General features: G+C 53.5%; 2 protein-coding genes across 4 annotated transcripts in view; one reads left to right on the top strand and one right to left on the bottom strand.

The window, feature by feature from the left end:
* Positions 1-919: 919 nt before the first annotated feature.
* Positions 920-18,198, top strand: LOC310659342 (uncharacterized protein). Of its 2 annotated transcripts, XM_083402563.1 has the most exons (4): positions 920-1,198; positions 3,196-3,238; positions 6,097-6,197; positions 6,348-18,198. In XM_083402563.1, the coding sequence occupies exons 1-4, from the start codon at positions 959-961 to the stop codon at positions 18,147-18,149; spliced, it is 12,186 nt and encodes a 4,061-aa protein (XP_083258689.1). In that variant the 5' UTR covers positions 920-958; the 3' UTR covers positions 18,150-18,198. The 2 variants fall into 2 exon arrangements, with proteins under 2 accessions (XP_083258689.1, XP_083258688.1); XM_083402562.1 differs by having other exon boundaries at positions 6,097-18,198.
* Positions 18,199-20,203: 2,005 nt separating this feature from the next.
* LOC310660250 (NACHT, LRR and PYD domains-containing protein 3-like) overlaps positions 20,204-25,028 on the bottom strand; it is a 29,131-nt gene continuing 24,306 nt past the window's right edge. Inside the window, exons 5-7 of one of the 2 annotated variants that reach the window (XM_083404568.1) lie at positions 24,548-24,718; positions 22,397-22,567; positions 20,204-20,998 (exon numbers count right to left, since the gene is read on the bottom strand). In XM_083404568.1, the coding sequence (XP_083260694.1) occupies positions 20,872-20,998; positions 22,397-22,567; positions 24,548-24,718 (469 nt within the window). In that variant the 3' untranslated portion in view covers positions 20,204-20,871. The remainder of the gene's footprint in view (positions 20,999-22,396; positions 22,568-24,547; positions 24,719-25,028) is intronic. The other variant, XM_083404569.1, reaches the window with a different exon arrangement.

Below are 25,028 nucleotides of genomic sequence, written 5' to 3' on the forward strand. Positions count from 1 at the left end.
ATTTTCCAGAGCTCCTCAGTAAACCAAGGGGCCCGGTTTCGACGGGGTCGCAGAGGGCGCTTAGACGCGATCTCATCAATGGCTGCCAAGAGCCGGTTAGTCCAGTCCTCAACAAGGTCATCTAATGAGTCGCCAGGAGGAGCAGGGTTCCGCAAGGCTTGTCGGAATCTATCAGGATCCATCAGTTTTCGCAGACGAGCCCAAATAGGTTCGCCACCCGAGCCAGGGAGGAGCGGGAAGTCAATCTTGGCTTTCAGAGCGTAGTGATCAGACCATGGCACTTCCACAGGGGGGAGCATGATCACATCTATGCCAGCCCCAAAGATCAGATCCAGCGTGTGGCCTGCTTGATGAGTGGGGCCCAAAACAAACTGGGAGAGCCCTAGTGTTGCCATGGAAGTCACTAGGTCCAGAGCCTGTGAGGAGGGAGCGGCATCGGCATGGACGTTGAAGTCTCCCAAAACCAGTAGGTTTGGGAACTCCAAGGCCCAGCCCGCCACCACCTCCAGCGGGTCTGACAGGGTGGCTGCAGGTGTGCTGGGTGGTCGGTACACCAGCCAGACAGCCAAGCTCTCCTTGGTGCCCCACACGAGACCAACACATTCAATGCCGGAGATCGCCGGTGATGGCAGAGCTCTGAAAGAGCAATCCTCCCGGATTAACAACGCTACTCCTCCCCCCCCGACCCACAGTCCGCGATTGATGGAGGACAGAGAAACCTGGTGGTGTTATCTCATGTAGGGAGACTACTTCGCCTTCCCGTACCCAGGTCTCCGTCACACGTCAAATGGTTGGCTGCCCTAGATGGGTCCCTTTTGGCTGGATCCAGCAGACCTCTCTTACGTTCAACGATGATGCAATAAAGGTGTTTTCCGCCTGCACGGAAACGTTTGTGATGCGCTCCAGAATGCTCCCGGCATCCGGCTCAGAAGCAAATCTAGCATTGGCCAGGAACGCAATGCCGTGGATTTTTGTTTCGACTTTGGAGATGGTTTCCTACAAAAGCATCGCTTTCCTTTGGAAATTGCTCTCCTCCCTGAGCAAGAATGCCATCTTGGTGCTGGTCCTCTATTTCATGTGGAAACTTCTGGGAGGTTTCCCTATGTTGGCCAGCGCTTGCTCCTGGCTGCGAAAAAACTGCAGACGTCCTTCGTTCTGCCCCGAAATTTCACCAAAGCTCCTTTCTCTCGCAGAACGGGTAAGTCAGTCTCCTTGGCTGGCCCACCCAGTCTTTGCAAACAGCCACCCATAATCCAAGGGTTCTGTTTGCTGGAAATCGGTAAGGAAATATTTGTTCCTCTGCTTTGGGTAGGATGCTCATGAATGTGGCGTCTTATGGCGCCTCGTAAGACTGTGCAGCTATTGTCTGCTAGGGAAAGCGGGAGAGGAACAAAATCCCCTGGTTAGGATGCCAAAATTAGAAAAGGGATGAGGAAGTGAAAATATAATTTGTGCTGATTTTGCTGTATAAAACGGGGTATGGGAATGAGGCATTGCCAACCTTTTCAATCAAACTTTACTCAAAGTTCTCACGAGAACTAGAAACTTGGAAGATTTAAAAATGCAGCGGCTTTAATTGTTTGCTCAGTGCTGGATGGTGTGTTAGCGTGGGAGTTCATGGCTGTGTGGGTTGTGTGGAGCCTTTGGTCAAAAGGAAGACTGACAGGTGTGGGTTTGATCAGAGAGCTGGGGTGTGCAGGGGTTTTAACTTCTAGACATGCTGTGTGCGCACGCCGAGATGTGCAAAGCCCCGACATGTTGCTATTTTTCTGTGGAGTTCCGTCTCATACTAGCATATTACAGTTGCACAATTAACACGGATTTGGAACCCTTGTGCAGCAAATCCCGCTTCCCCCGAAAGATTGTGTACCTTTTGCAGGAAGGAAAGTGATTGGGAAACACATTGGAAATGTAGGATGAGACTTGCCTGATGAAATCTGATTTAACCTCCCCAAATCAGGATGAATGCTTATTAAACTGGTGATCTGGAAGCGCTCTGTTTCTGTTTGCGGGGGGAGGGAGACAACGGATGATGTAGGTCAGAGTCCATGGCTCCCTCGACCAACTACATTCTTTCTGGCAGTGGCAGCAAGCAGCTCCTGAAGCCAGCCAGAGCCAACTGCGCCACCAGGCTGGCTCTGGGCTGCTGAGGCTGCCACTGCCACGTTTCCCAGGGACAGATTTGCAAATCCGGGGATGGAATTTGTTTTGTTTTTTTTTAAATATATATATATTTATTAAAAGTTTAGAAATTACAAAAAGAAAAAAGAAAAAAGAAGAAGAAACAATTAAAAAATTAACAAAACATACATTACAATTACAATAAAAAGGCAATACAGCAATACGGGGGGGGGGGAGAGAAAAAAAGAAAAGAGAGGAAAAAAACACACAACACATTAAACACACACATCCAATATTCCATATCTTTACCTTTCATTAACTTGTTTCATCGACCTCCTCACACCTCCCTTTTTTGTATTCTATTTCCATTAACTGTTTCAGCAAATTCTTTCCATCTTACTCAATTTATCTTAACGGTCTAACCTTAAATTTTTCATTTTATCCCGTTATCAATCCACTTTTACTTAATTCTTTATTACATTTCTGCTAAGACCATATAGCTTCATTCCAGCATCATTCTAACATTCATTAATTTTACAATGTTTTTGTAGGTAAGCTTTAAATTCTTTTCCAATCTTCTTCCACCAACTCTTCTCCCTGGTCACGGATTCTGCCAGTCATTTCCGCCAGTTCCACATAATCCATCATCTGGGGATGGAATTTGTCCGGGGACAGAGTTGCAAATCCGGGGACTGTCCCCGGGAGCCAAGGACGTCTGGTAACCCTAACCCAGCACCGCCTGGCCAGCTCCAGACCCACCATTCGCCTGGGGAGCTTGGAGCCAGGGCTGCTGCAACAAACAGCTGTGCAAGCCTTTGGGATCAGAGGTGCAAGAGGGCATCAGAGGAGAGAGGGAAGGGAAAGGAAGAGGGACTGAGGCCAGTGCTGCCCCTGACCACTATTCAAGGCACCCCTGGCTGCCATGGCACCCTGCTTGAAAACCACTGATGTAGGTTAATAAGTCTTTTGGGTCTGGGAGGGCTGTGAGAAGAAACAAAGGCAGAGGCCTCCTCTTCCCTTGTTCCCTGCCAAGACAGACACCTCTCTCTGCTTGTGCTTCTTCCTTCGTTGCAGTTTTTTCGGAAGGTCACAGACTGGCGGAAGAAGATCGAGGAAGGTAAGAAGTCTCCTTCCAGGCCCCCAGCTCCTTTGCCGCAGCTCATAGAATCATAGAACTGTAGAGTTGGAAGGGACCCTGAGGATCATCTAGTCCAACCCCCGGCAATGCAGGAATATGCAGCTGGTCCATACAGGGATTGAACCTGCAACCTTGAGTGTTATCAGCACCATGGTCTAACCAACTGAGCTATCCCAGCTCCTTTCCTCGGGTGCAGACCTTTGATAAGATAAACTTTATTCGCATTAGCCAACGGCAACATAAAACAAGCGATATATACAAATAAAGAAGACAGCAATGGGTAAAAAGGGCAATCAAATGACCAAGATTATCGTTCAGATAGTGGCCCTTAATCTCATTGCACCCTCGATAAACCTAGCAACCTTTGCTGTTGTCTGATCATTTTGATCTGATAAAAGAAAGACCAACGTGGCCTCAGATGGGCAGCCTGGGATGGTAAGTAAGAGAGGGGTGATGATCTCATTCCTCAGATCTTCATAAAGGGGACAGGGCAGGAGAACATGAGCCGCTGTTTCCAGATTGCCATCTCCACAGGGGCAGAGTCGTTTCTCAGTTGGAATCTTTTGGTATCTGCCTTCAAGTACGGCAGAGGGCATCGCATCCAATCTGGCCAGTGTGAAGAAGGCACGTCTGTATTTTGGGATAGTTAATTTATACAAATATGGTGCCAGGGAATCAAACTGAGAAGGGGTGGGGGGAGGCATACCAAGAACAGGATTTCTTTATAATGGCCAGATTGTTCTGTTGCTCTAAGTCCAATTAGCCTTTTTGCTTTAATAAAGCCCGTCATGAGAAGCTGATGTGGGTGGAGTCCGCAGGAGATGAATTTTTGGTGCACAATTTAGGACCACACACTTTTATGGGGGTCTTGTGTCACTAAGGGCAGTAGACCGGGTGGATATAGATTTAGACGGAGCCAATAATTAAGAGTTCTTTGCCAGGACTGAGCTTCTACAGAGGGAAGATTTGCCTCCAGTCGTAGTTCTGCGTTTGGGACATTGCCAAGCTGGTCGTGGGAAGAAGGGAGAATTTCGATTCCGTTTGCATTCCCAGGCGATCCTGCCTCATTCACCCTTGGCAAGAAGCGGTGGGAGAAGGAAAGCCCAGCCTCTCTTTGAGATTTGCGCTTCTCCCATTTTCTTTGGGATAAAAATTCTATCCGGCAAAATCACATACAAATGTGCATACCGGAAGAAATTCACACTTGAAATACAACCTTTTCCATGATTCGCCTGGTGCCCTTGTCACATATGCTTAAGCACCAGGCAAAAACATTCCTCTTTTAATCAGGCCTTTGGGGCTTTTAACTATCCATGGCCTTTTTGCCTGGATAGGGGGCTTTAATTTTTATCTTTTTGGCAGGGGTGGCTTAAAATATTGTAATTCCTGGTAATTTTTGCCATTTCGTCGTAGTCCATCAGAAACCAGGTAGAGAGGGACTTCACGTCCCGAGGTCATATCCAGCCATATCCTACGGATCTCTAACAGGAAGTTGCTACCTGTTTCTTTGCTTTGAAGAAGAAGAAGAAGAAGAGTTTGGATTTGATATCCCGCCTTTCACTCCCTTTAAGGAGTCTCAAAGCGGCTAACATTCTCCTTTCCCTTCCTCCCCCACAACAAACACTCTGTGGGGAGAGTGGGGCTGAGAGACTTCAAGGAAGTGTGACTGGCCCAAGGTCACCCAGCAGCTGCATGTGGAGGAGCAGGGAAGCGAACCCGGTTCCCCAGATTACAAGACTACCACTCTAAACCACTACACCACACTGGCTCCCTTTGCTGTGAACTCTCTTGATTACTTATTAAAGTTCGAAAGAAAGAAGATAAATTCACCACGACAAAACTGCAGAAGGGCGCCATTAACTGGGAGCAGGAGCCCCAGGGTGGCGTAACGGTTAGAATTTTGGGCTTTGATCTGGGAGAGCAGGGTTCGAGTCCCCACTCAGCCACAAAACTCACTGGGTGACCTTGGGCCAGTCACTATCTCTTAGCTTAACCTACCTCCAGAGCTGGGCGATATATCAATGTATCATCCAAAAGCATTTTGAGGTCCATATCATGATATTGTTTTTTGACCTAGCAATATATTGCGAACCATGATGTGTGTGTGTGTGTTTGCTATGCAAAAAGGACAATGTGGGGGAAGCCATGAAGCCAACCATTGCTGCTCTCAGTTCCTACAGCCTGTTAACTCTGCTGCCTCAGCACAATGCAAGGAAAACCGTGAAGCCGTCCTTATTTCAGATATAGTGATAAATCAGAATATCACTGATTTTCAGCTTGTCATCTATCACAATGTTGATCTATCACACCGGGTGGTGCTGTGGTCTAAACCACTGAGCCTCTTGGGCTTGCCGATCAGAAGATTGTGGTTCGAATCCCCACAACAGAGTGAGCTCCCGTTGCTCTGTCCCAGCTCCTGCCAACCTAGCAGTTCAAAAGCACACCAGTGCGAGTAGATAAGTAGGTACCACTGTGGCGGGAAGGTAAACGGCATTTCTGTGTGCTCTGGCTTCTGTCACGGTGTTCCATTGCTGCAGAAGCAGTTTAGTCCTGCTGGCCACATGACCCGGAAAGCTGCTTGTGGATAAATGCTGGCTCCCTCGGCCTGAAAGCGAGATGAGTGCTGCAACCCCATAGTCACCTTTGACTGGGCTTAATCATCCAGGGGTCCTTTACCTATCACAACGTTGGGAACCAGATATCCCCCAGCCTTACCTACCTTAGCGGGTTGTGGCGAGGATGAAATGGGGAGAAGGAGAATCATGAACATCACCTTGAGATCCTTGGAAGATAACGGTGGTCTAGAAATCTAATAAAGCTTTTTCTTCCCATCGCAGGTATCAAGCACAAGGTGTTTTGCAGGCTACCAGTCGGCATCGCCCAGAGGGCTCCTGGGAGCTCTGTCCGCCAACTGCTGTGTGATGACGTGGCCTGCAAGGTGTGTGAGCAAGCAGCTCAGGAGGCCTCGCAGCTGATGAGCAGCAGCAGAGCAGGCGGCTACAATTTCCCCAGCATCCGGGCCCCGCTCTCCCATGTGCCTTGTGTGGGGCGCCCGCTCCAGCTTGACACACCTGATTCCTTCCCACAGAGTGCCAGCGCTCCTGACCCCATCTCCAGAGATCCTCCCGTCACCCCGACAAGACCGGCCTCATGCGGCAAGCTTCTACGTCCCTCCAACATCCCGGCAGACAATAGGGAGCAAACCTTCTCCATCGCAGAGCGTGTTTCCGAGGGCTCAAGGGGAAGCAGCCACCGTTCTGGCGGCCTAATCGGACAGGAGGAAGAAGTCCACTTCTCATCCACTACGCAGGAGATGTCACAGATGAGCTGGACGGCGTCTGCTTCTGACCTGTCCGAGTTGTCTTTCAGCAGCTTAGAGGGCGGCAAATCTTGCAGGTGCGGCCAGGTTCCCCGTAAACCGCGCAAGCGCCATAGGGACTCCGGCTGGGTCAAGAGCTCTGCGGAATCCCAGATGAGCGGCAGAGACACAGAGAGTTTCCATCTCCGGATGAGAATGTACTCGCAGAGCTCGCCCAGTGAGGCCAGCCATGGCCGGGGACGCAAGACGACGTCACCTCAAGAGGGAAGGAGCGAAGCCCCCTGTAGCGCGACGGACCCATCTTCCAGCAGGGCCCAGCCATTCGTGTTTACAGCAGCCAACATCTCCTTTCTGGACCAGGCCGTGGTAGCAAGCTTGGAATCGCACCTGCTGGGGAAGAGGGTGCAGCACCTTCTGGGGCTGCCCTCAGCCCTCCTCAGGTCCCTCCAAGGCTTTGTGCCCTCTGCTCCGCGTTCTGTGCCCCAGCGGGGCCCTGTGGGTGTTACTGTGGTGACGGCTCCTCAAGCCCTCTCCTTTGTGGCTGAGAGAGCAAAGAAGAGGCTGGAGCACCACCTGAAGAAAATGGTCCAGGTGAAGCATTGGCAGCTGCCCCAGAGGGTGCAGGAGGCCCTTAGGCAAATGAAGCCACCTTCACAGCCTAGAGAGACGCCTACATTCCCTCAGAAGAAGACGCCAAGCTCCTCCAAGAAGCTTGCAAAGGAGAGTTGCTCGGCGCTGAGCTGTGCCCGGAAGCAGCAGGTGTTGCAGACGAATTTGGCCAAGAGAGCCCTTGAGATGCAGCTGGGTGTGTCCGCTCCTAAAATCCATCAGTTTCAGAAAGCCTCCCCTCAAGCCCCGAAGCCTGCGCTCCCCAAAGTCATCCCACCTGGGTTGAGACCTCCAGAGCCGAGATCCCAGCAGATCCATTTTCTGGACCTGCAAGCTCTCAGTCACATCCAGCTCAACATTACCCACAAGAAGTTGACCTATCGCTTGGGGCTGCCCTCGCTGTACCACAGGTCCCTTGCCCAGCTGTTCCCGGGTGCTGTGTTTCAAGCGCCCACCTTCCCCTTGCCCAGAAGATCTGCAGCGTTTGGCTTCACCTCTACACACATTCGGTTCCTCTGCCCGAAGGCCCGAGAGGAGCTGGAGTGGCATGTCAGAAGGAAGACTCTGCAACACGCCTGGGGGATCCCGGGGCTCGTTCAAAGGTCCCTCCGGATCCTCCTATCAACCTGCCCTCAGGTTCACCCCAGGAACGCCACGGCTTGTGAGGTTTCCATTTCCATACCCGAGCTCTCCTTCCTCAGCAGGGCCACCCAGAGGGAGCTGGAGAAGAATGTGCAGAAAAGGATTGTCAACCAGCGTTGGAGGCTGCCCCAGAGGGTCCTTGACTCCATGAAGCTTTTCTACTCACAGGGTCAGCTTGGCAACATAATGGGCTCCAAGCCGAGCTCCTCCAAGAAGCTTGCAAAGGAGAGTTGCTCGGCGCTGAGCTGTGCCCGGAAGCAGCAGGCGTTGCAGAAGAATTTGGCCAAGAGAGCCCTTGAGACGCAGCTGGGTGTGTCCGCTCCTAAAATCCAGCAGTTTCGAAAAGCCTCCCCTCAAGCCCCGAAGCCTGCACTCCCCAAAGTCATCCCGCCTAGGTTGAGACCTCCAGAGCCGAGATCCCAGCAGATCCATGTTCTGGACCTGCAAGCTCTCGGTCACATCCAGCTCAACATTACCCACAAGAAGTTGACCTATCGCTTGGGGCTGCCCTCGCTGTACCATAGGTCCCTTGCCCAGCTGTTCCCGGGTGCTGTGTTTCAAGCGCCCACCTTCCCCTTTCCCAGAAGATCTGCAGCGTTCGGCTTCACCTCTACACACATTCGGTTCCTCTGTCCGAAGGCCCGAGAGGAGCTGGAGTGGCATGTCAGAAGGAAGACTCTGCAACACGCCTGGGGGATCCCGGGGCTCGTTCAAAGGTCCCTCCGGATCCTCCTATCAACCTGCCATCCGGTTCGCCCCAGGAACGCCAGGGCTAGTGAGGTGTCCATTTCCATACCCGAGCTCTCCTTCCTCAGCAGGGCCACCCAGAGGGAGCTGGAGAAGAATGTGCAGAAAAGGATTGTCAACCAGCGTTGGAGGCTGCCCCAGAGGGTCCTTGACTCCATGAAGCTCCTCTACCCACAGGGTCAGCTTGACAACATAACGGGCCCCAAGCCCTGTGCTGTCGGTCGGCAGAGAAGGCAGAAGGCCCAGAGGATGGTTGCTCCAGCCCCACCGCTGCTCCCGCCCACTCAGCTGGCCAAGACTCAAGTGGTCCTGCGGCCCCACCTTGCAAAGAAGAGCCTGGAGATGAACTTGGAGGTCTTCCCTGCTGCCGTCAGAGTCTCCTGGAGATACAGGCTCCTCGTTCTGAGGAGGCCTCTCCCCAAAGTGATCCGCCCGGGCCACAAGCCGTTGCTGCCGCGCAGACCCTTGCCTCTCTCGGTGTTCACAGAGCAGGTGAGCCGGATCGAAGTGGCAGTGAAATGCAACCACCTGGCATCCTTGTGGGGGCTGGGCACCCGCTACGCGGAGACGCTTAGGGCAATGAGGTCCCCTGGACCTTCCAGGCGGAGGAGGACAGCCTTCACCTTCAGCGGAGTGCAAGTGACGATCCTTCCACGAACGGAAGCAGAAGCTCTGGAGCGTCACGTCAACAGGAAAAGGCTCCAGCACGAGTGGGGCTTCCCAGTCCTTGTCCAGAGGTCGCTCAGGTACCTCGTTTGTGAGCCGCCCCCTCTGCTTCCCCTGAGGCAGCCGGGGGTCTCTGCCCGTGTCCTGGTGCAGGACTTGTGCCTTCCGCAGAGCTTCCGCAACCGCCTCGAATTGCATGTGCAGAAGATGAAGCTGCAGCGCCTTTGGGGGCTGCCGAGGAGGGTGGTGGAGTCTATGAGGTCGCTCTTTCCGGAGCTCAAGGCTGCTGCCCACCGGCAGAAATCACCTGCTGAACGGGGGGCGAAAAGCACGTTCAGGAAAGTTGGGCCTGAAAGCCTCCCTGTCACCCCTGTCATGGGCACCCTCTGCGCCGTCTGCCGTAAAAGGAAAGCGGACGCAGTGTCCCGGGGGTTCCCCAGTGTGGGACGCCAGAACCTGGAGAAGATCAGGGTCCACTCGGCCAAGAAGTCCATGGAGGTGCATTGGGAGATTTTCCCGGCTGTTGCTGTGAGCTCTTGGAGACGGGTGGTTTTGACATCCAGGCAGCCTCTGCCCAAGCGGATTCTCCGTGGCGTCAAGCCCTTGCAGCCCCGGAAGCCCGTCCTGACCTTTGTGCTGGCCGAGGACTTCAAGAAGATTGAGGTGTCTATGCAGCGTTACCACCTGAGCTGCCTCTGGGGGCTAGGCCAGCGGTACGTGGAGGCCCTGAGCGCAATGGCCCCTGCGCCGCACCCACAACCTCCCAGGTCCAGGAAGGCTTCTCTTGGGTTCTCCCAGGCCCAGACTCTGTTTCTCCTGCAAGAGGACCGGGAGTCCTTGGAGCGGCACGTGAGAAAGAAGAAGCTCCAGCATGAGTGGGGCTTCCCCGTCTCTGTCCAGAGCTCTCTCAGGGCTTTCATGCAAGGTCCCCCCCTGCCAGGACAGGTGCCGCTTCCAGGGGCTTCCCGCAGAACCAAGATCTGGGTCCAGACGCTGCACAGGGAGCTCTTGTTTCTTCCTCGCAGCACCCGCCTGCGCCTGGAGCACCACATCCAGCGGCTGAAGCTCCAGAGGCAGTGGGCGTTGCCCAGGAGGATCCTCGAATCAATGCAGTTGCTGTTCCCGGGGGAGAAGATGCTGCCAGCAGGAAGCTCTTCGCGGGAGTCCAGCTTTGGGGCTTGTGCCAAACCATGGACAGTTGGTGCCAAGGGTGCTGAGCCGGTCAGGGAGAAGGGCAGAAAGATGGTGGGTGCGGCCGCGCATTCCGCCAAGCTGTGTCTCCCACTGGAGGGCATGTGTCTGGAGAAGCTGCAGCTTCACGTGACTAAGAAGAGTTTGGAGGTGCACCTAGGAGCCCTCCCTGCTGTGCCCAGACACTCTAGGCAAAGGGCATCGCTGGCCCTGAGCCAGACTCTCCCCAGGCTGATCCGTCCCGGCTCGGCGACCTTGAGACCCCGTGGCTCTTGCCTCTTGTTCAGTGTAGACCAAATGGGTCAGATTGAACTGGCCGTGCAGCACAACTACCTGGCCTCCCTGTGGGGGCTGGGGACACGCTACGTGGAGGCGGTGGCTGCAATGGCCCCCCGACCGCCCTTCCGAACTCTGGCCAGGCGCAGAGGAGCCGCCTTTGAGTTTTTGGCAGTGGAGACGCTGTTCTTCCAGAGGTTGTCCAGAGAGGAATTGGAGCTGCACGTCAGGAAGAAAAGGATGCAGCACATGTGGGAGTTTCCTGCCCTCGTGCAGAGGTCGCTCTGGGGCTTTATGCAGGGACCACCCAGGCTGCCCGGCCTTCCCAAGACCAGCATTCGGATCTGCGTGCTGCATCAAGAGCTGCTTTTCCTTCCTCGGCGCATGTGCAGCCTCCTGGAATTTCACATTCAGAGGAGGAAGCTGCAGCGGAGGTGGGGTTTGCCACGGAAGGTCCTGGACTCCCTGCAGCAATTTCTCCCCACTCCTCCCCCAGGAAGGGCTCCGCCTCCTCAGAGTGGCAAGGAAAAGAAATTGACAAAGGCCACGGGATCCCGGGCGGCTGATGCGAGGCTGAGGGAGACCTCCAGTGTTTCCCCAATGAAGAAGCAATGCTTGGAGACCTCTACCAGAGCTACTCTGGATACCCATCTCAAGAAGAAGGCTCTGGAGAGCAAATTCCAGTTGATGAAGGCACCTGCCGGCCCCATCAGACGAGCCCCTCTCCCTAAACCTCCTTCCCTCCCCTCTGGGGTGAGACCCAGAAGGCCCCTCCTGCTTTTTGTTGAGCAAGAGGCTCTGTTGAAGATCCAGCTGAACATCAAGCAGAAGCATCTCACGTGTCTTTGGGGCCTGCCTAGTTTGCAAATCAAATCCTTGGCCAAGATGTACGGGAAAGTTCCTGGGCAGCCGCTGCCAGGAAAAGTCGCCACAGTGGGAAGCTCGGCGAAGGCCCTGGGGAGAGAAACACCCAAGGGCCCTGCAGCAACAGGCCTTAAAGCCTGGAAGTGGGGGGCATCTTTCCTCACACAGGACGCCTCAAATCTTCTGGAGATGCACGTTCTGCGGAAGAAGCTGCAGCACACGTGGGGCCTGCCAGCCACAATTCAGAAATCCCTCTCTGCATTTCCCCGGCCCCCCTCTAAACTACAAAGGTCTCCAACCCGTGCAGTAAAAGTGAGAGTCGTGACAACCCAGCGCCTGGTCTTCCTGGATCCTGTCACAGCGGGGAGACTGGAGGCCCACTTGAAGCACCGGACTGCGGCACACCGATGGGGCCTTCCCAAACTAGTCCAGCAGTCGGTCAAGGTCTTCCTGCCTCCTGGGTCTGCTCCCCAAGCTGATCAGGCACAAACCCCACCATGCACCTACAGCAAAGTCCTCCAAACCTCTCTGGGCACTCGTGGCCAGCACCTCCGGGCAGCTACATCGCCTTCCCAAGCTGACCAGATGCAAATTCCACTATGCACCTGCAGCAAAGACCTCCAAACCTCTCTGGGCACTCGTGGCCAGCGCCTCCGGGCAGCTACATCACCTTCCCAAGCTGACCAAATTCCACTATACACCTGCAGCAAAGACCTCCAAATGCCACTGGGCACAGGTGGCCAGGGCCTCCAGGCAGCTGGAGGAGAAACCCAGAGCCCGCTGGAGAAGCAGGTGGAAAGTGAACGGCAGCAATTACCCAGAACAGGAGGGCAACCTTCAGAGCTATCTCCAGGAGGGAGGCACCTGGAAACCTCACGGCATGGAAGAGAGACTCCAAAGAGGGAATTAGACCTGTTGCCAGTGGTAACAACATGCCTCACAGATGAGGCCAGGGAATATCTTGAATTCCATGTAAAGCGCAAGAGGGTCCAGCATGACTGGAGCCTACCGTCCGCTGTGCAGAAATCCCTACGGGCCTTTGCCCCACCTCCCCCTGAGCTGCAAGGGCCTGCAAAGGCTAGAGCAGTAGTACTCGTCAGCCCTGAGAAATCGGGGGGCCAAGGGAAAGGGGGCGCAGCTGCCCACTCACCACAGTCTGTGACGGAGGCGATGATTCCTCGCCGGATCCTGCGTTTTCTGTGTCCAAATGTAAAGGATTGCCTGGAAACCCACGTGAAGAGGTGGGCCACAGAGCACAGGTGGGGGCTGCCCCAGATGGTTCGGCGTTCAGTGAGGGCGGCTCTTCCTGCTCAACAGAAGTCCAGTGCGGGAGAAAAAAAGCACCCTGTGCGACTCTCAAAACGTCACCACGACTCGCCCCAGCGGCACGAAGTCCATTCCCATTCTGAGACAGAAGAGTCTAAAGGGGTTCTCCATGCTGGAGAAAGCAAGCGTCCTGTACAACTCTCAAAATATCACCGTGACTCCCCCCGGCAGCAGGAAATCCATTCCCATTCTGAGGGAGAAGAGTCGATGGGGCTTCTCCATGCTGGAGAAAGCAGGTCTCCTGTACAAGTCTCCAAACACCATCGTGACTCCTACCAGCAGTGTGGAATCCATTCCCATTCTGAGGGAGAAGAGTCGATGGGGCTTCTCCCTGGTGGAGAAAGGAGGTCTCCTGTACAAGTCTCCAAACACCATCGCGTCTTGTCCCAGCGGCAAGAAATCCATTCCTATTCTGAGGGCAGAGAGTCCCTGGCGCTGCAGCCGTCCAAAAAAGCATCCCCTCAAAAGCCAAAGGGTCATCAGAGGAAACAACGGCCGGCCAGAAACGTGGGCGCAACTGCCGAGATATCGTCCATGCTGAAGCCACCTTTCCTCACGGACGAGGCCTTGCAGCTGCTTGAGTTCCACATCATACACAAGAGAATCCAACATGCGTGGGCCACTCCGTCTGTTTTGCAGAAGTCCCTCGATGCCCTGGCCCCGTTTGCCCCCCACCGGGGAGAGGACGCCCCCAAGACGCATCGTTGGGATAGGGAAGAAATGAGGGTCATCACCAATGATCTCTCGTTCCTTAAGCCAGACACCAAGGAGCGCCTGGAGGCCCACATTACGACCTTGACTACCAGGCACAGGTGGGAGATCCCGAAACGCGTTCAGCAATCCCTGAAGACCTTTATGGCCTCCAGGCCCCCCTCCCGATCTGAAGTGGGTCTCTTGCCTTGCCAATGCAAATCCTGGCAGGCGGCCAGAGACGATTATCAGACGAGTGATGACGACAACAAAGGCTCTCCTCAAGGAACAGAGGGCAGGAGGAGGGCAACCAAGAAGCAAAAGGTCCTCGCGCAGGGGCAGCGAGGAACAGCGACACGTGTGGGGCATGAAGCAAGTGTTTTCTTATTTCCTGGGGTGAGGCTGCCGTTCCTCCAGCACGAGGCCCAGAATGTTCTGGAACTCCACATCCAACGCAAGAAGCTCCAGCATTCCTGGGGCCTGCCTTCTGCTGTGCTCAGGTCCCTGCAGGCATTCGCCCCTCTTCCCCTTGAGTCACACAAGAAAAGGCCACCAAGAAAGATTGTGGCTGGTCGGATTTCATGGGAGGAAGGAATTAGTGTTAGTCGGAGCCTCTCCTTCCTCAGCCCAGAAAGGAAGGAGCATCTGAACGGCCACCTGAGGCGTATGATTGAGAAACGCAGGTGGGGCCTTCCGGAACGTGTCCAGCAGTCGCTGAGGGCCTTCATGACCTCCAGGCCTGCTTCCCAACCTGAACTGGGTCGGCCACGGCAGCCCTTGCCTCCTCCCTCAAAATCCCCCCAGGATGTGGCTGATTCAGAGACTGAAGGTGACAACCAGTTGGCTTCTGGGACAGAAGGAGACAATGAAGACGACTCCAGTAGAGAGGCAACAGAGAAGCTCCACCACAAGAGAGAAGCAGCTGCTGCAGCTGCCCATGTTGATGTGTCAACTTTCTTCTTTCCTGAGGTGACGTCTCCTTTCCTGCCGCAAAAGGCCCAGAATGCTCTGGAGTTCCACATCCAACGCAAGAGACTCCAGCACACCTGGGGTCTGCCCTCCACCGTGCTGAAGTCCCTGCAGGCATTCGCCCCTCTTCCCCTTGAGTCGCACAAGAAAAGGCCACCAAGAAAGACTGTGGCTGGTCGGATTCCATGGGAGGAAGGAGCCATGCAGAGTGTTAGTCGGAGTCTCTCCTTCCTCAGCCCAGAAAGGAAGGAGCATCTGAACGGCCACCTGAGGCGTATGATTGAGAAACGCAGGTGGGGCCTTCCGGAACGCGTCCAGCAGTCGCTGAGGGCCTTCATGACTTCCAGGCCTGCTTCCCAACCTGAACTGGGTCGGCCACGGCAGCCCTTGCCTCCTCCCTCAAAATCCCCCCAGGATGCGGCTGATTCAGAGACTGAAGGCGACAACCAGTTGGCTTCTGGGACAGAAGGAGACAATGAAGATGACTCCAGCAGAGAGGCAACGCAGAAGCCCGGGGGAAAACTCCACCACAAGAGAGAAGGAGCAGCTGCAGCTGCCCATGTTGATGTGTCAACTTTCTTCTTTCCTGAGGTGACGTCTCCTTTCCTGCCGCACGAGGCCCAGAATGCTCTGGAGTTCCACATCCAACGCAAGAGACTCCAGCATTCCTGGGGTCTGCCTTCCGCCGTGCTGAAGTCCCTGCAGGCATTCGCCCCTCTTCCCCTTGAGTCGCACAAGAAAAGGCCACCAAGAAAGAGCGTAGCCCATCCGTTTCCTTGGGATGAGGGAAACGCCAAAATTATGACTCGGGGGCTGGTGTTCATCGACTCGGTGGTGAAGGAACATCTGGAAGCGCACGTGAGGGGTCTGACTGCAGGACACAGGTGGGACCTCCAGAAACACGTTCAGGAAGCTGTGAGAGCATTTCGGCTACCCAGGCCCCCTTCTGTTGTAGAAATGGGGCCGGAAACTCACCCCCGTGACTATCAAGAGGCCTTTCGTATCCGCTCCCCGTTTGAGCTGGCAAGCTCTGTGCAGAAACGCCAGGACAGGCAGAACGTGTCAGGTGAGCTGGAGGAGGAAACGCTGTTGGCAGCGACCCCGTCTGCCACTTCTGCAACAATCATAAGCTGTGAGAGACAGCTGCCGTTCCTTGCTGGCCATCTCCAGGACTTTCTGGAGTTCCACATTCAACGCAAGAAGATCCAGCATGATTGGGGCCTCCCAGCCACCGTCCAGAGGTCGCTGCGTGCATTTGCTCCAGTTCCCCGGGGACTACAGGAGAGTCCTCTGCTTGGCACAGGAGCGAGCATCGCTGCAGCAAGAGCAAAAGGCGTTGCCGCAGGAACAAGAGCAGCCACCAAGAAAGGATGGGTAGGCAAGGAGGTCCAAGTTGGTGCCAAACAGCTGCATTTCTTGCATGCAGGCACAAAGGAACATCTGGAGAAACACATCCGGGGCCTCAAAGTGGAGCACCGATGGCACGTTCCCAAAGTGGTCCAGGAGTCGGCGAGGGCGTTTACTTTTCATGCTCATGGACCAGAGGAGGAAGAGGAACAGCCGCCCACATATGACCAGACCCTCGACACGTCAGACACCCCGTTTAAGACAGAAACGGAACAAGAATCCAGCTCGAGTTGGGAAGATCCACGCATCTACCACGCAGAGCTTTTTCCTGAACTAGGGCAAGACAGTGGAGAGGCGTCGTGGGTGGAAACAGAAGAGCCGTCCCTCTGCCTCTGTGGGAAAACGCGGAACCACACAGCTGCCCAGGAGGCAAGGGGTGGCTGGGAGGCCGCGAGAGAAGCTCCCCGCAGGCGCCGATTGCAGGAGAAACAGGGGTCTTGGTTGAAGAAGCCCAGGCAAGTGCAGCGCTCAAGGATTCCTGACAGGATGCAGGATCCTGGGGTCCCCCCTCTCTCGCAGCCCACTCGCAGACCCCAAAAGTACGTACACAATGCCAGCCATCGGCCGGAGAGGAATCCCAGCTCCCAGAGGGTGAGATATACCTGCGGAAGAATCACTCACCTGGCAGCACGCTCTTCAAATACATCCCTTGGGAAGAGGAAGAAGAAGACGACGACGAGGGTTCCATGGCAGCCGGAGGGTAGCTTTGAAGGGATGGTAGACGACAGCCACCTTCTACCTGGGAAGCTTCCGCTGTTGCCAAACAGCTCTGAAGCTGGCTGGGAGCACAGGAAGGTTTGCAAGCTACCCAACTGCTCTTCTCCGTCCCATTTTTCGAGGAAGGCCACTGCTGCCACCTCCTCCTCCTCACAGCTGGCAGTAGAGCAGAGATGGCAGCAGCCGGAGCAAGAGGAAGGTGCAGAAAATGGCAAAGAGGGAGGCTCCTCTTCTCTGCTCTCAGAGGATATTGAGCAAGTTCCTGGTCCATCGTCTGGAGAAAGCATCAGGGATGCTTCTCTGCCAGAGCAGGAAGCCATTGAGGCGGATCTCAGGCCTCTGCGGGGGACAGAGAGCATGCAGCAGAGCAGTCTTTTTGCCCCCCAACAGGCCTTCCTGGAGGAGGTGTACGCCGTCGAACCCCAGGCGTCCTACGAGGACGTCGTGGCCAGAACCTACAGGATGGCCGGCAGCATTCGCCAGGTGAAGTCAAGGAGCGGCCTGCGGACGGGAGGAAGGAAGGTGGGCTGGGGCAGGGAGAAGAGGATGGATTCTCCCAGCCAGACCATGAGAGATGCCAACTGGGCCACCGACGCAGGGCGCCAGGCATCTTCTGCCACCAAGGAGCTAGGAAGATGGTCCTCAGAGTCCCTGTGCCAGGAATGCCTCAGCCTGAAATCTCCCTCCTGGAAGGAAGGAAGCGAGGAGGACTCTGCGGGGGCCCCGCTCCATGAAGGAGCCCGAGGCATGGAGGAGGCCTCGAGCGACAGCCCCAAAGACTCCGAGTGGCAAGCGCTTCCTGCGTCTCCAAATGAAGCCTTCCTGGGTGCAGAGGGAGGGTTCCAGAGGCACAACGAAGAGGCAGTGGAAGGACAGGAGGAGCAGGGGACCTCCTCGGGCTCTGAGGAGCAACGCCCCGTGTCGGTGGGGAGCATGTCGCAGTTCAGCACCGAGTGGGAGTGGGAGCAGGTCGGGGACTGGGACAGCAAGGAGGAAGGGTTCGCGAGAAGCGACTGGGTGGTAAAAGAGGAGGAGGAGGAGGAGGAGGAAGGAGGAGGCAGCAGTGGCGGCAAAGTAACGGGGAGCCGCAGGCATGAAAATTCCCCCCAAAACAGCCATTCCCTGGTGTCCCTGAAGAAGGCGAAATCTTCCCAAACGGCCTTGCTTTGGGAAGCAAGATTCCTCCTGAGTAATATGGCAACGGAATCAGCTTCTGGGCCACAGCAGGCAGTAGCAAAAGAGGTTACGGAAGGGAGGGCGCCCCTTGGTCAAACCGCTTCACCCGCCGCCAGCCAGGGATCTGGGGAGCGAAGCCGCTACTCGCAGTTCGTAGGCACGGCGCCTTCTGATGAGAAAGTGACCCTCCTTAGTAAGATCTTGGAGAGGAAACTGTCCTTGGATCAAGGGTTGCGGGTCCTCAGACATGGTGGCGAGAGGCGAAGCAAGCAGGAGAATTCTGGGTTTTAAACGGGAAGATTGCATATTGTAATATTCTCCAATAAATGCCTAGCTCATTCGCGCTGTGTTCTGGGGGCTCCCATGTTTGCAATGCACTGTTCTCGGCACGCCACTTTCTCAACAGTTAGTTCTGCATTTCTAAAAAATCAATCTCTTAGTGGCAGCGCTTACAGTTTGGAACTCCCTGCCAATTGATACCAGACAAGCACCTTTGCAGTGCACTTTTCGGCGCCTGCTAAAAACATTTTTGTTCATACAAAAAAGATGTTTAAAAAGTTGATGTGAGTTTTAGTTTGTTGTTTTTTTCAATTTTGGAAAACTTGAGTTATTTTTTATTATTGAGAATTACCATTTTATTTGTTTTTCGTAAGCCGGTTTGAGCTTTTGGGTTGTTTTTTCTTTTTTTTACAATCAAGGAGTGTATAAATTTTATGAAATAAATAAAAATGAACACTTCAGGGCTGCTGGCAGACACCAAGGTCGCAAGCCACTCACAGGTGACCCTACAGCAGCCTTCTCCAACCTAGTTCCCCCCAGATGTTTGGGATCACAATTCCCATCATGCCAGCTACCATCAACTCACAGTTCCTATCTCAGAGCCAGTGTTTTCCAGTGCAGCTGTGCTGCAAAACATGGATAAGTGGGGTTTTTTTTTATTTTTTACAAGGGCTCCTCTACCATCATAGGTAATCGTAGGTCACCTCCGTCTCCACAGGTGTGTTTCGATGGTGCTTTTATTCTCCTATGCAAGCACCATGCAGACCAATGCTTCTTGTGGTGCTGGCATTCAGCTGCCAAGGTTGCTCAACGGTTAAGGATGGTTTGAGCATGTTGCACTGATTCTGGCCCAACTGCATTGGCTGCCCATTAGTTTCTGGGCCCAGTTCAAAGTGCTGGTTTGGACCTTTAAAGCCTTAAATGGCTGAGCACTCCGATACCTCAAGGACCATCTCTCCCCATATGAAGCAACCCGGACTCTGCATTTATCGTCTGGGCCCTTCATTGTGTGTCTCCTCCACAAGAAGTCCGGAGGGCAGCAACAGAAGAGCAGGCCTTTGCTGCGGTGGCTCCCCGCTCGTGACATGCTGTCCCCAGGGAGGTTCGGCTGAAGACTTCATTACGTTGTTGGGATGCGTCCAAGGAAACGGGGGCAATTTGCAGGCCCCCAGCTGGCTTCAGCCCACCGGCTGGTAGCCGGGCGATCTCCAGTCCCTGGCATAGCATAAATCAGCGACCGCAGCTTCAGAGCTCTTCAGAAGCTGGAGCACGCTCTTATCAGCAGAGTAATTAACTCTTCACGACAGAAGGGCGGACAGAGGCATATGTAAGGCATATTTACAAGCAGTTTATTCAGCATAGATCAAGGCAAAGAAAATATGTCTGCTCTCCTTCATGTCTAAGAGCAAGAAGCACTAAGCAAAAGCAATACACAAACAGAAGTTCCCAGCAAGCTGTGCTGGAATGTAAACAGACATGTGACATACAGCAATCCACATATCTGTTCCTCTTAGGGTGGAACAGAACAGCAATATCCTAACATACATATCTTCAGGTGCCAGCCAAAAATATTCCCTTCTCCCAGGCATCCGGGCTAATTAAACAACCCATGGCCTTTTAAACTGTGTATTGGGGTCCTCAGATGAAGAGCTGTATGGAAATGTAGAGACAGTGCTGTCTTTAGGATATGGTTTTATTGGAACAACCTGAGCATAAGCTTCGAGGGGCTCGCAGCCTGAACAACTTCTGTCTTAGTCGCAGCACAGAGCAAGCAGGTCTCTGTGTCTTCATCTTTCAGCCTGCTCCTAGCTCAGCGCCCACGGCCCTTCACTTCATCAAATCTGGCCCTCTTTGAAAAAAGTTTGGACACCACTGACCTAGACAAAGGGACTGCATTGGAAAGGTTTCCCTTACACATTCCACCCCTTGCAATACAGGATCCCAAGAACTGAGCCCCCAAATTCCTAACAATACTATGCTGTTGCCCTCAGAAGGGCTTCCCTTATAAATCACAAGTTTGAATGTGGCACTGACTTTAATAATAATAATAATAATAATAATAATAATAATAATAATAATAATTTATTTGTTCCCCAGCCACTCGGGCGGCTTCCAACAAAGATTAAAAATACATTAAAATGTCACACATTAAAAACTTCCCTGAACAGGGCTGCCTTCAGATGTCTTCTAAATGTCAGGTAGTTGTTTATCTCTTTGACATCAGGTGGGAGGGCGTTCCACAGGGCGGGCGCCACCACCGAGAAGGCCCTCTGTCTGGTTCCCTGTAGCTTTGCTTCTCACAATGAGGGAACCGCCAGAAGGCCCTTGGTGCTGGACCTCAGCATCCAGGCAGAAAGCCCAAAGCCCGATAGCTGCCAAAAATGAGCCACGTTTGCCTCGCTCCCAGGAGGCACCACACCTGATTTTGGAAAATCCAGGTCAAAATCCAGCTTAGAAGGTTTTGTTTCTCGTCTGCGTAGGTCAGACATCTCAATGGCCTGCTGCTCTCCATTTCAGGCTAGAGGGGCTGTTACCTGACAGGGTCACCAGCCACAATGAAGTACGGCTGAAGCCTTGGGCCAATTCACACATGCATGTAGGCAGTGCAATGTTCAAGTGGCTGTTTGCAGCTCAACACCTGGTGGGTGGCAATCATCGGTGGTGCTTGGCTCTGTTTCACACAATCGGCAAGCAATCTGCTGGTGCTTGAGTGGTAAGTTGTGTGAATATCCCATTACTCGTCCGCTGGGAAGGCAGCACAGCCAGGTGGGTAATAGGACGTCAGGATCAGCTGAGGGCGTGCAGCCTGAGCTGCCTGCAGTTTATTCTGGGTGATGCGGTTTAGGGTCCACATTGTAAGTCTGGAAGGAGGAGAAAAACTGCACCGTGAGGAAGGAGGCTCCCCCAAGAGGGAAACATCTGCTTGTAAATCTCTGTCCATGGTTGCTGCACTGAGAGAGACTACTCTGGGTCATCCGCTAGGCAAAGCTTTCAGGCAAAGAGGCTCATGGCTGCCAAAGCTGATGCCATCTGGCTAGTTTGACTGAGACCTGGAAGCCTCTAAGCTGATGCCAGAAACTGCAGGGAACAGTTTCCTGGGAGCCCATTTTCTCTCCCCAGAACACAGCAGAGACCTAGTTTACTAACAGCCTAGAGTCCATCCATTCCAAGGACTTCAGGTCCTAACCATAGCTGTCAACTTTTCCCTTTTCTTACGAAGAATCCTATTTGGAATAAGGGAATTTCCCTTTAAAAAGGGAAATGTTGACAGCTATGGTCCTAACTCTCTCCCATAACCACTCCAACTGTTTAGGACTTCTCTATTTGGTGCTGAGGGGTGCGGGTGGCACTGTGGGTTAAACCACAGAGCCTAGGACTTGCCGATCAGAAGGTTGGCGATTCAAATCCCCACGACGGGGTGAGCTCCCGTTGCTTGGTCCCTGCTCCTGCCAACCTAGCAGTTCGAAAGCACATCAAAGTGCAAGTAGATAAATAGGTACTGCTCTGGCGGGAAGGGAAACAGTGTTTCCGTGTGCTGCTCTGGTTCGCCAGAAGCGGCTTAGTCATGCTGGCCACATGACCCGGAAGCTGTCTGTGGACAAAAGCCGGTCCTCAGTGCGTTTCCCTGTCTCACAGTGCTTTGATCAACTTTAATTGTGCAGACCTAAATTTCTGATATGTGCTTGAAGACACGCTCCCCGCACCCTCCCCAATAATAATACTGACAACCTGGAGGCAACCAGGGTGTGCCGATGATAAGAAGGGCAGGGGAGACAACTGACAAACTGAGGGGGAAATTTAGAGAACTTAAGATTGTCCTTTTGAGCATGAATGACTATGAACTCTAAAGGGAAAGGGAAAGGGACCCCTGACCTTTAGGTCCAGTCGCGGACAACTCTGGGGTTGCGTGCTCATCTCGCTCTATAGGCTGAGGGAGCTGTTGTTTGTCCACAGACAGCTTCCGGGTCATGTGGCCAGCATGACTAAGCCGCTTCTGGCGAACCAGAGCAGTGCACCGAAACACCGTTTTCCTTCCCGCCAGAGTGGTACCTATTTATCTACTTTCACTTTGACGTGCTTTCGAACTGCTAGGTTGGCAGGAGCAGGGACCGAGCAACGGGAGCTCACCCCGTCGCGGGGATTTGAACCACCGACCTTCTGATCGGCAAGCCCTAGGCTCTGTGGTTTAACCCACAGCGCCACCCGTCTGCCTGATGAACTCTAAACAACATGCGCAAAAGATTGGGGGGATTACTTACGCCAGCCTCTGGAGTCTGCAGTGCTGCTTTGCCAGGGAGGCACACAGGTGCCTGACGCCCTCATCTCCCAGGCTGTTCCCCCCTAAGCCCAGTTCCGCCAGGCTCTCGTGGGATTCCAGGACGGAAGCCAGATTCTCACACGCCCCGGCTGTGAGACCGCAAAGGTGCAACCTGCAAAGGAAGATGAAGGGGATTTGTGGCACCTGGAAAGATGAAACTGAAGAGAGAATATGTCCCGCAGGCAAAATAACAAACTTGGATCTGAACGTCCCAAACGCCACACACAAAAAGAGTTTGGTTTGGTTATATTTTGGCTGATCTTTTTCAAATGTTTATATGAAGGTTACACCCGTTTTCATTTGTTCAAATAGCTCAGTTGCTAGGTGTCAGGGAACTGCCATCGGAACTGGAGGCGGAGAGAAGGCTCCAGAGGGATGCCGGAGAGGGTTCCAGTAGGGAGAGAGGCAGCCCATCTGCTGGGGAAGGAAATCAGCGTAACACCAGTGGAGAAGGGGGGCAGATGGGGGAATCGGAGAGGTGGCTCCAGGACTCATCGCCGGAGACCAGCGGAGAGGGCACGGGTACTCCGCTGCCCACACCCACTTTGCGCAGAAGCCTTCTGCGCAGGCAAAGGGGGAGGAGACTGGGCGTCAAACAGCTTCTATGCTGGAAGAGGTTCAAAAAACGCCCACTGACGTATTCTGCCAGCGACTGAGGCAGCCACGGAACTTGAGGCTGTCCAGACAGAAAGGGTTCAACCAGGCAACCTAGCCAAGGGTAACGGCAACTTACGCACGAGCAACCCCTAGAACCATTACACTAGGGCATGAGACTTAATCTCAGGGTTGTGGGTTTGAGCCCCAGGTTGGGCAAACGATTCCTGCATTGCAGGGGGCTGGATCAGGCACGCCCAACACGTCGATCGTGATCGATCTGTCGATTGCAGGATTGGTTTTGGTCAATCAATTGATTGATCAATCTATCGAGAGAAGCCCAGCACACTAAATGGCTCCTCAGAGAGAGAAAGGGCTGGTTTAGGGAGAGAGAGAGAGAGAGAGAGAGAGAGAGAGAGAGAGAGAGAGAGAGAAGCTGGGTGCTCCAACTGGCTTCTCAGATCTGTGTAAATTAATATAAAAATATACAGTGGTACCTCGGGTTACATACGCTTCAGGTTATAGACTCCGCTATCCCAGAAATAGTGCTTCAGGTTAAGAACTTTGCTTCAGGATAAGAACAGAAATCATGCTCCAGCGGTGCGGCAGCAGCAGGAGGCCCCATTAACTAAAGTGGTTCTTCAGGTTAAGAACAGTTTCAGGTTAAGAACGGACCTCCGGAACGAATTAAGTTCTTAACCTGAGTTACTATTGTAGTTTCTTTTCTCACTTGTTTAGTTACTTGTCCATCTAGTAACTATTTGGATCTGTCATGATTATATCCAAACAAAACTACTGTATCTGTGAAATAAATATCCCTTAATTAATTAATTAACTGATTAAACAAACTTAAATGACTTTGGAGGGGTGGGAGAAAGGAACACTTGCTGAATAATGAGAATGGGAGAGTGTGGTAGATCACTGCCAGTTTTTGATACTGGGTAGTAGATCACAACCTATTTGAAGTTGGACTTGACTTGCCTGCGCTAGATGGTCCTTGTGGTCCCTTAGGTTAAGGTAAAGGGACTCCTGACCGTTAGGTCCAGTTGTGGCCAACTCTGGGGTTGCGCCGCTCATCTGGCTTTATTTGCCGAGGGAGCCGGCGTACAGCTTCCGGGTCATGTGGCCAGCATGACTAAGCCGCTTCTGGCGAACCAGAGCAGAGCAACGAAACGCCGTTTACCTTCCCGCCCAAGCGATACCTATTTATATACTTGCACTTTGACATGCTTTCAAACTGCTAGGTCGGCAGGAGCAGAGACTGAGCAACGGGAGCTCACCCCGTCGTGGGGATTCGAACCGCCGACCTTCTGATCCGCAAGCCCTAGGCTCTGTGGTTTAGACCACAGCGCCACCCGCGTCCCTTGTGGTCCCTTACAATTCTACAATTCTATGAAATTTGTTACGTGCAGATCGGATTTTTGCAGGACACAGTTGTGGAATGGCAAGAAGAGCTCCTGGAGGAGGGGGAATTAGCAGAGATGAAGACGCCACTTACGTGAGTCTTTGCAACCTGGATTGTGGGTGCTTCAGCCCCTCGCACAGCTTTCTGACCCCCTCATCGCCCAGGTTGTTCTCTCCCAGATCCAGCTCAGAGAGAGACGGCTTGGATGCCAGGACCTCTGAAAGGGGCTCACCTGCGCCAGCTGTCAGGTTGCAGCAATGTAGCCTGCAGGAGATGGAGGTGGAAAAGAGCTCCAGAAAGGGGCTTTGCAGCTGGGATAGGCACTCACAGCGCCAGATGTGACTGTAACCTTTTCCTCCCATCTTTCAGGAAGCACAAAGCTGATGAGAGGCTTTGGTATGTGAGCTCCTCTACCCTGAATACCCATGGGGAAGTTTGGGATATTGGCATTGAGTCTTCTGAAGACAGCCAGCCACGTGCCGCAGATAAATTCACAGGCAGCCATGTGATGCTAACATCCACATAACCATTGAAATTGTTTCTACAAATGAAAGTGCTTTGGATGTTTTTTTTA

This window comes from Podarcis tiliguerta (genome assembly GCF_965153285.1).
Source record: "Podarcis tiliguerta genome assembly, chromosome: 11".
Classification (NCBI taxonomy): Eukaryota; Metazoa; Chordata; class Lepidosauria; order Squamata; family Lacertidae; genus Podarcis; species Podarcis tiliguerta.

Coding starts and splice junctions, on each gene's coding strand:
- LOC310659342 (XM_083402562.1), top strand. CDS start 959: ATGCCGTGGATTTTTGTTTCGACTTTGGAGATGGTTTCCTACAAAAGC. Junction 1,199..3,195: donor TCCTTTCTCTCGCAGAACGG/GTAAGTCAGTCT, acceptor CCTTCGTTGCAG/TTTTTTCGGAAGGTCACAGA. Junction 3,239..6,096: donor GCGGAAGAAGATCGAGGAAG/GTAAGAAGTCTC, acceptor TTCCCATCGCAG/GTATCAAGCACAAGGTGTTT.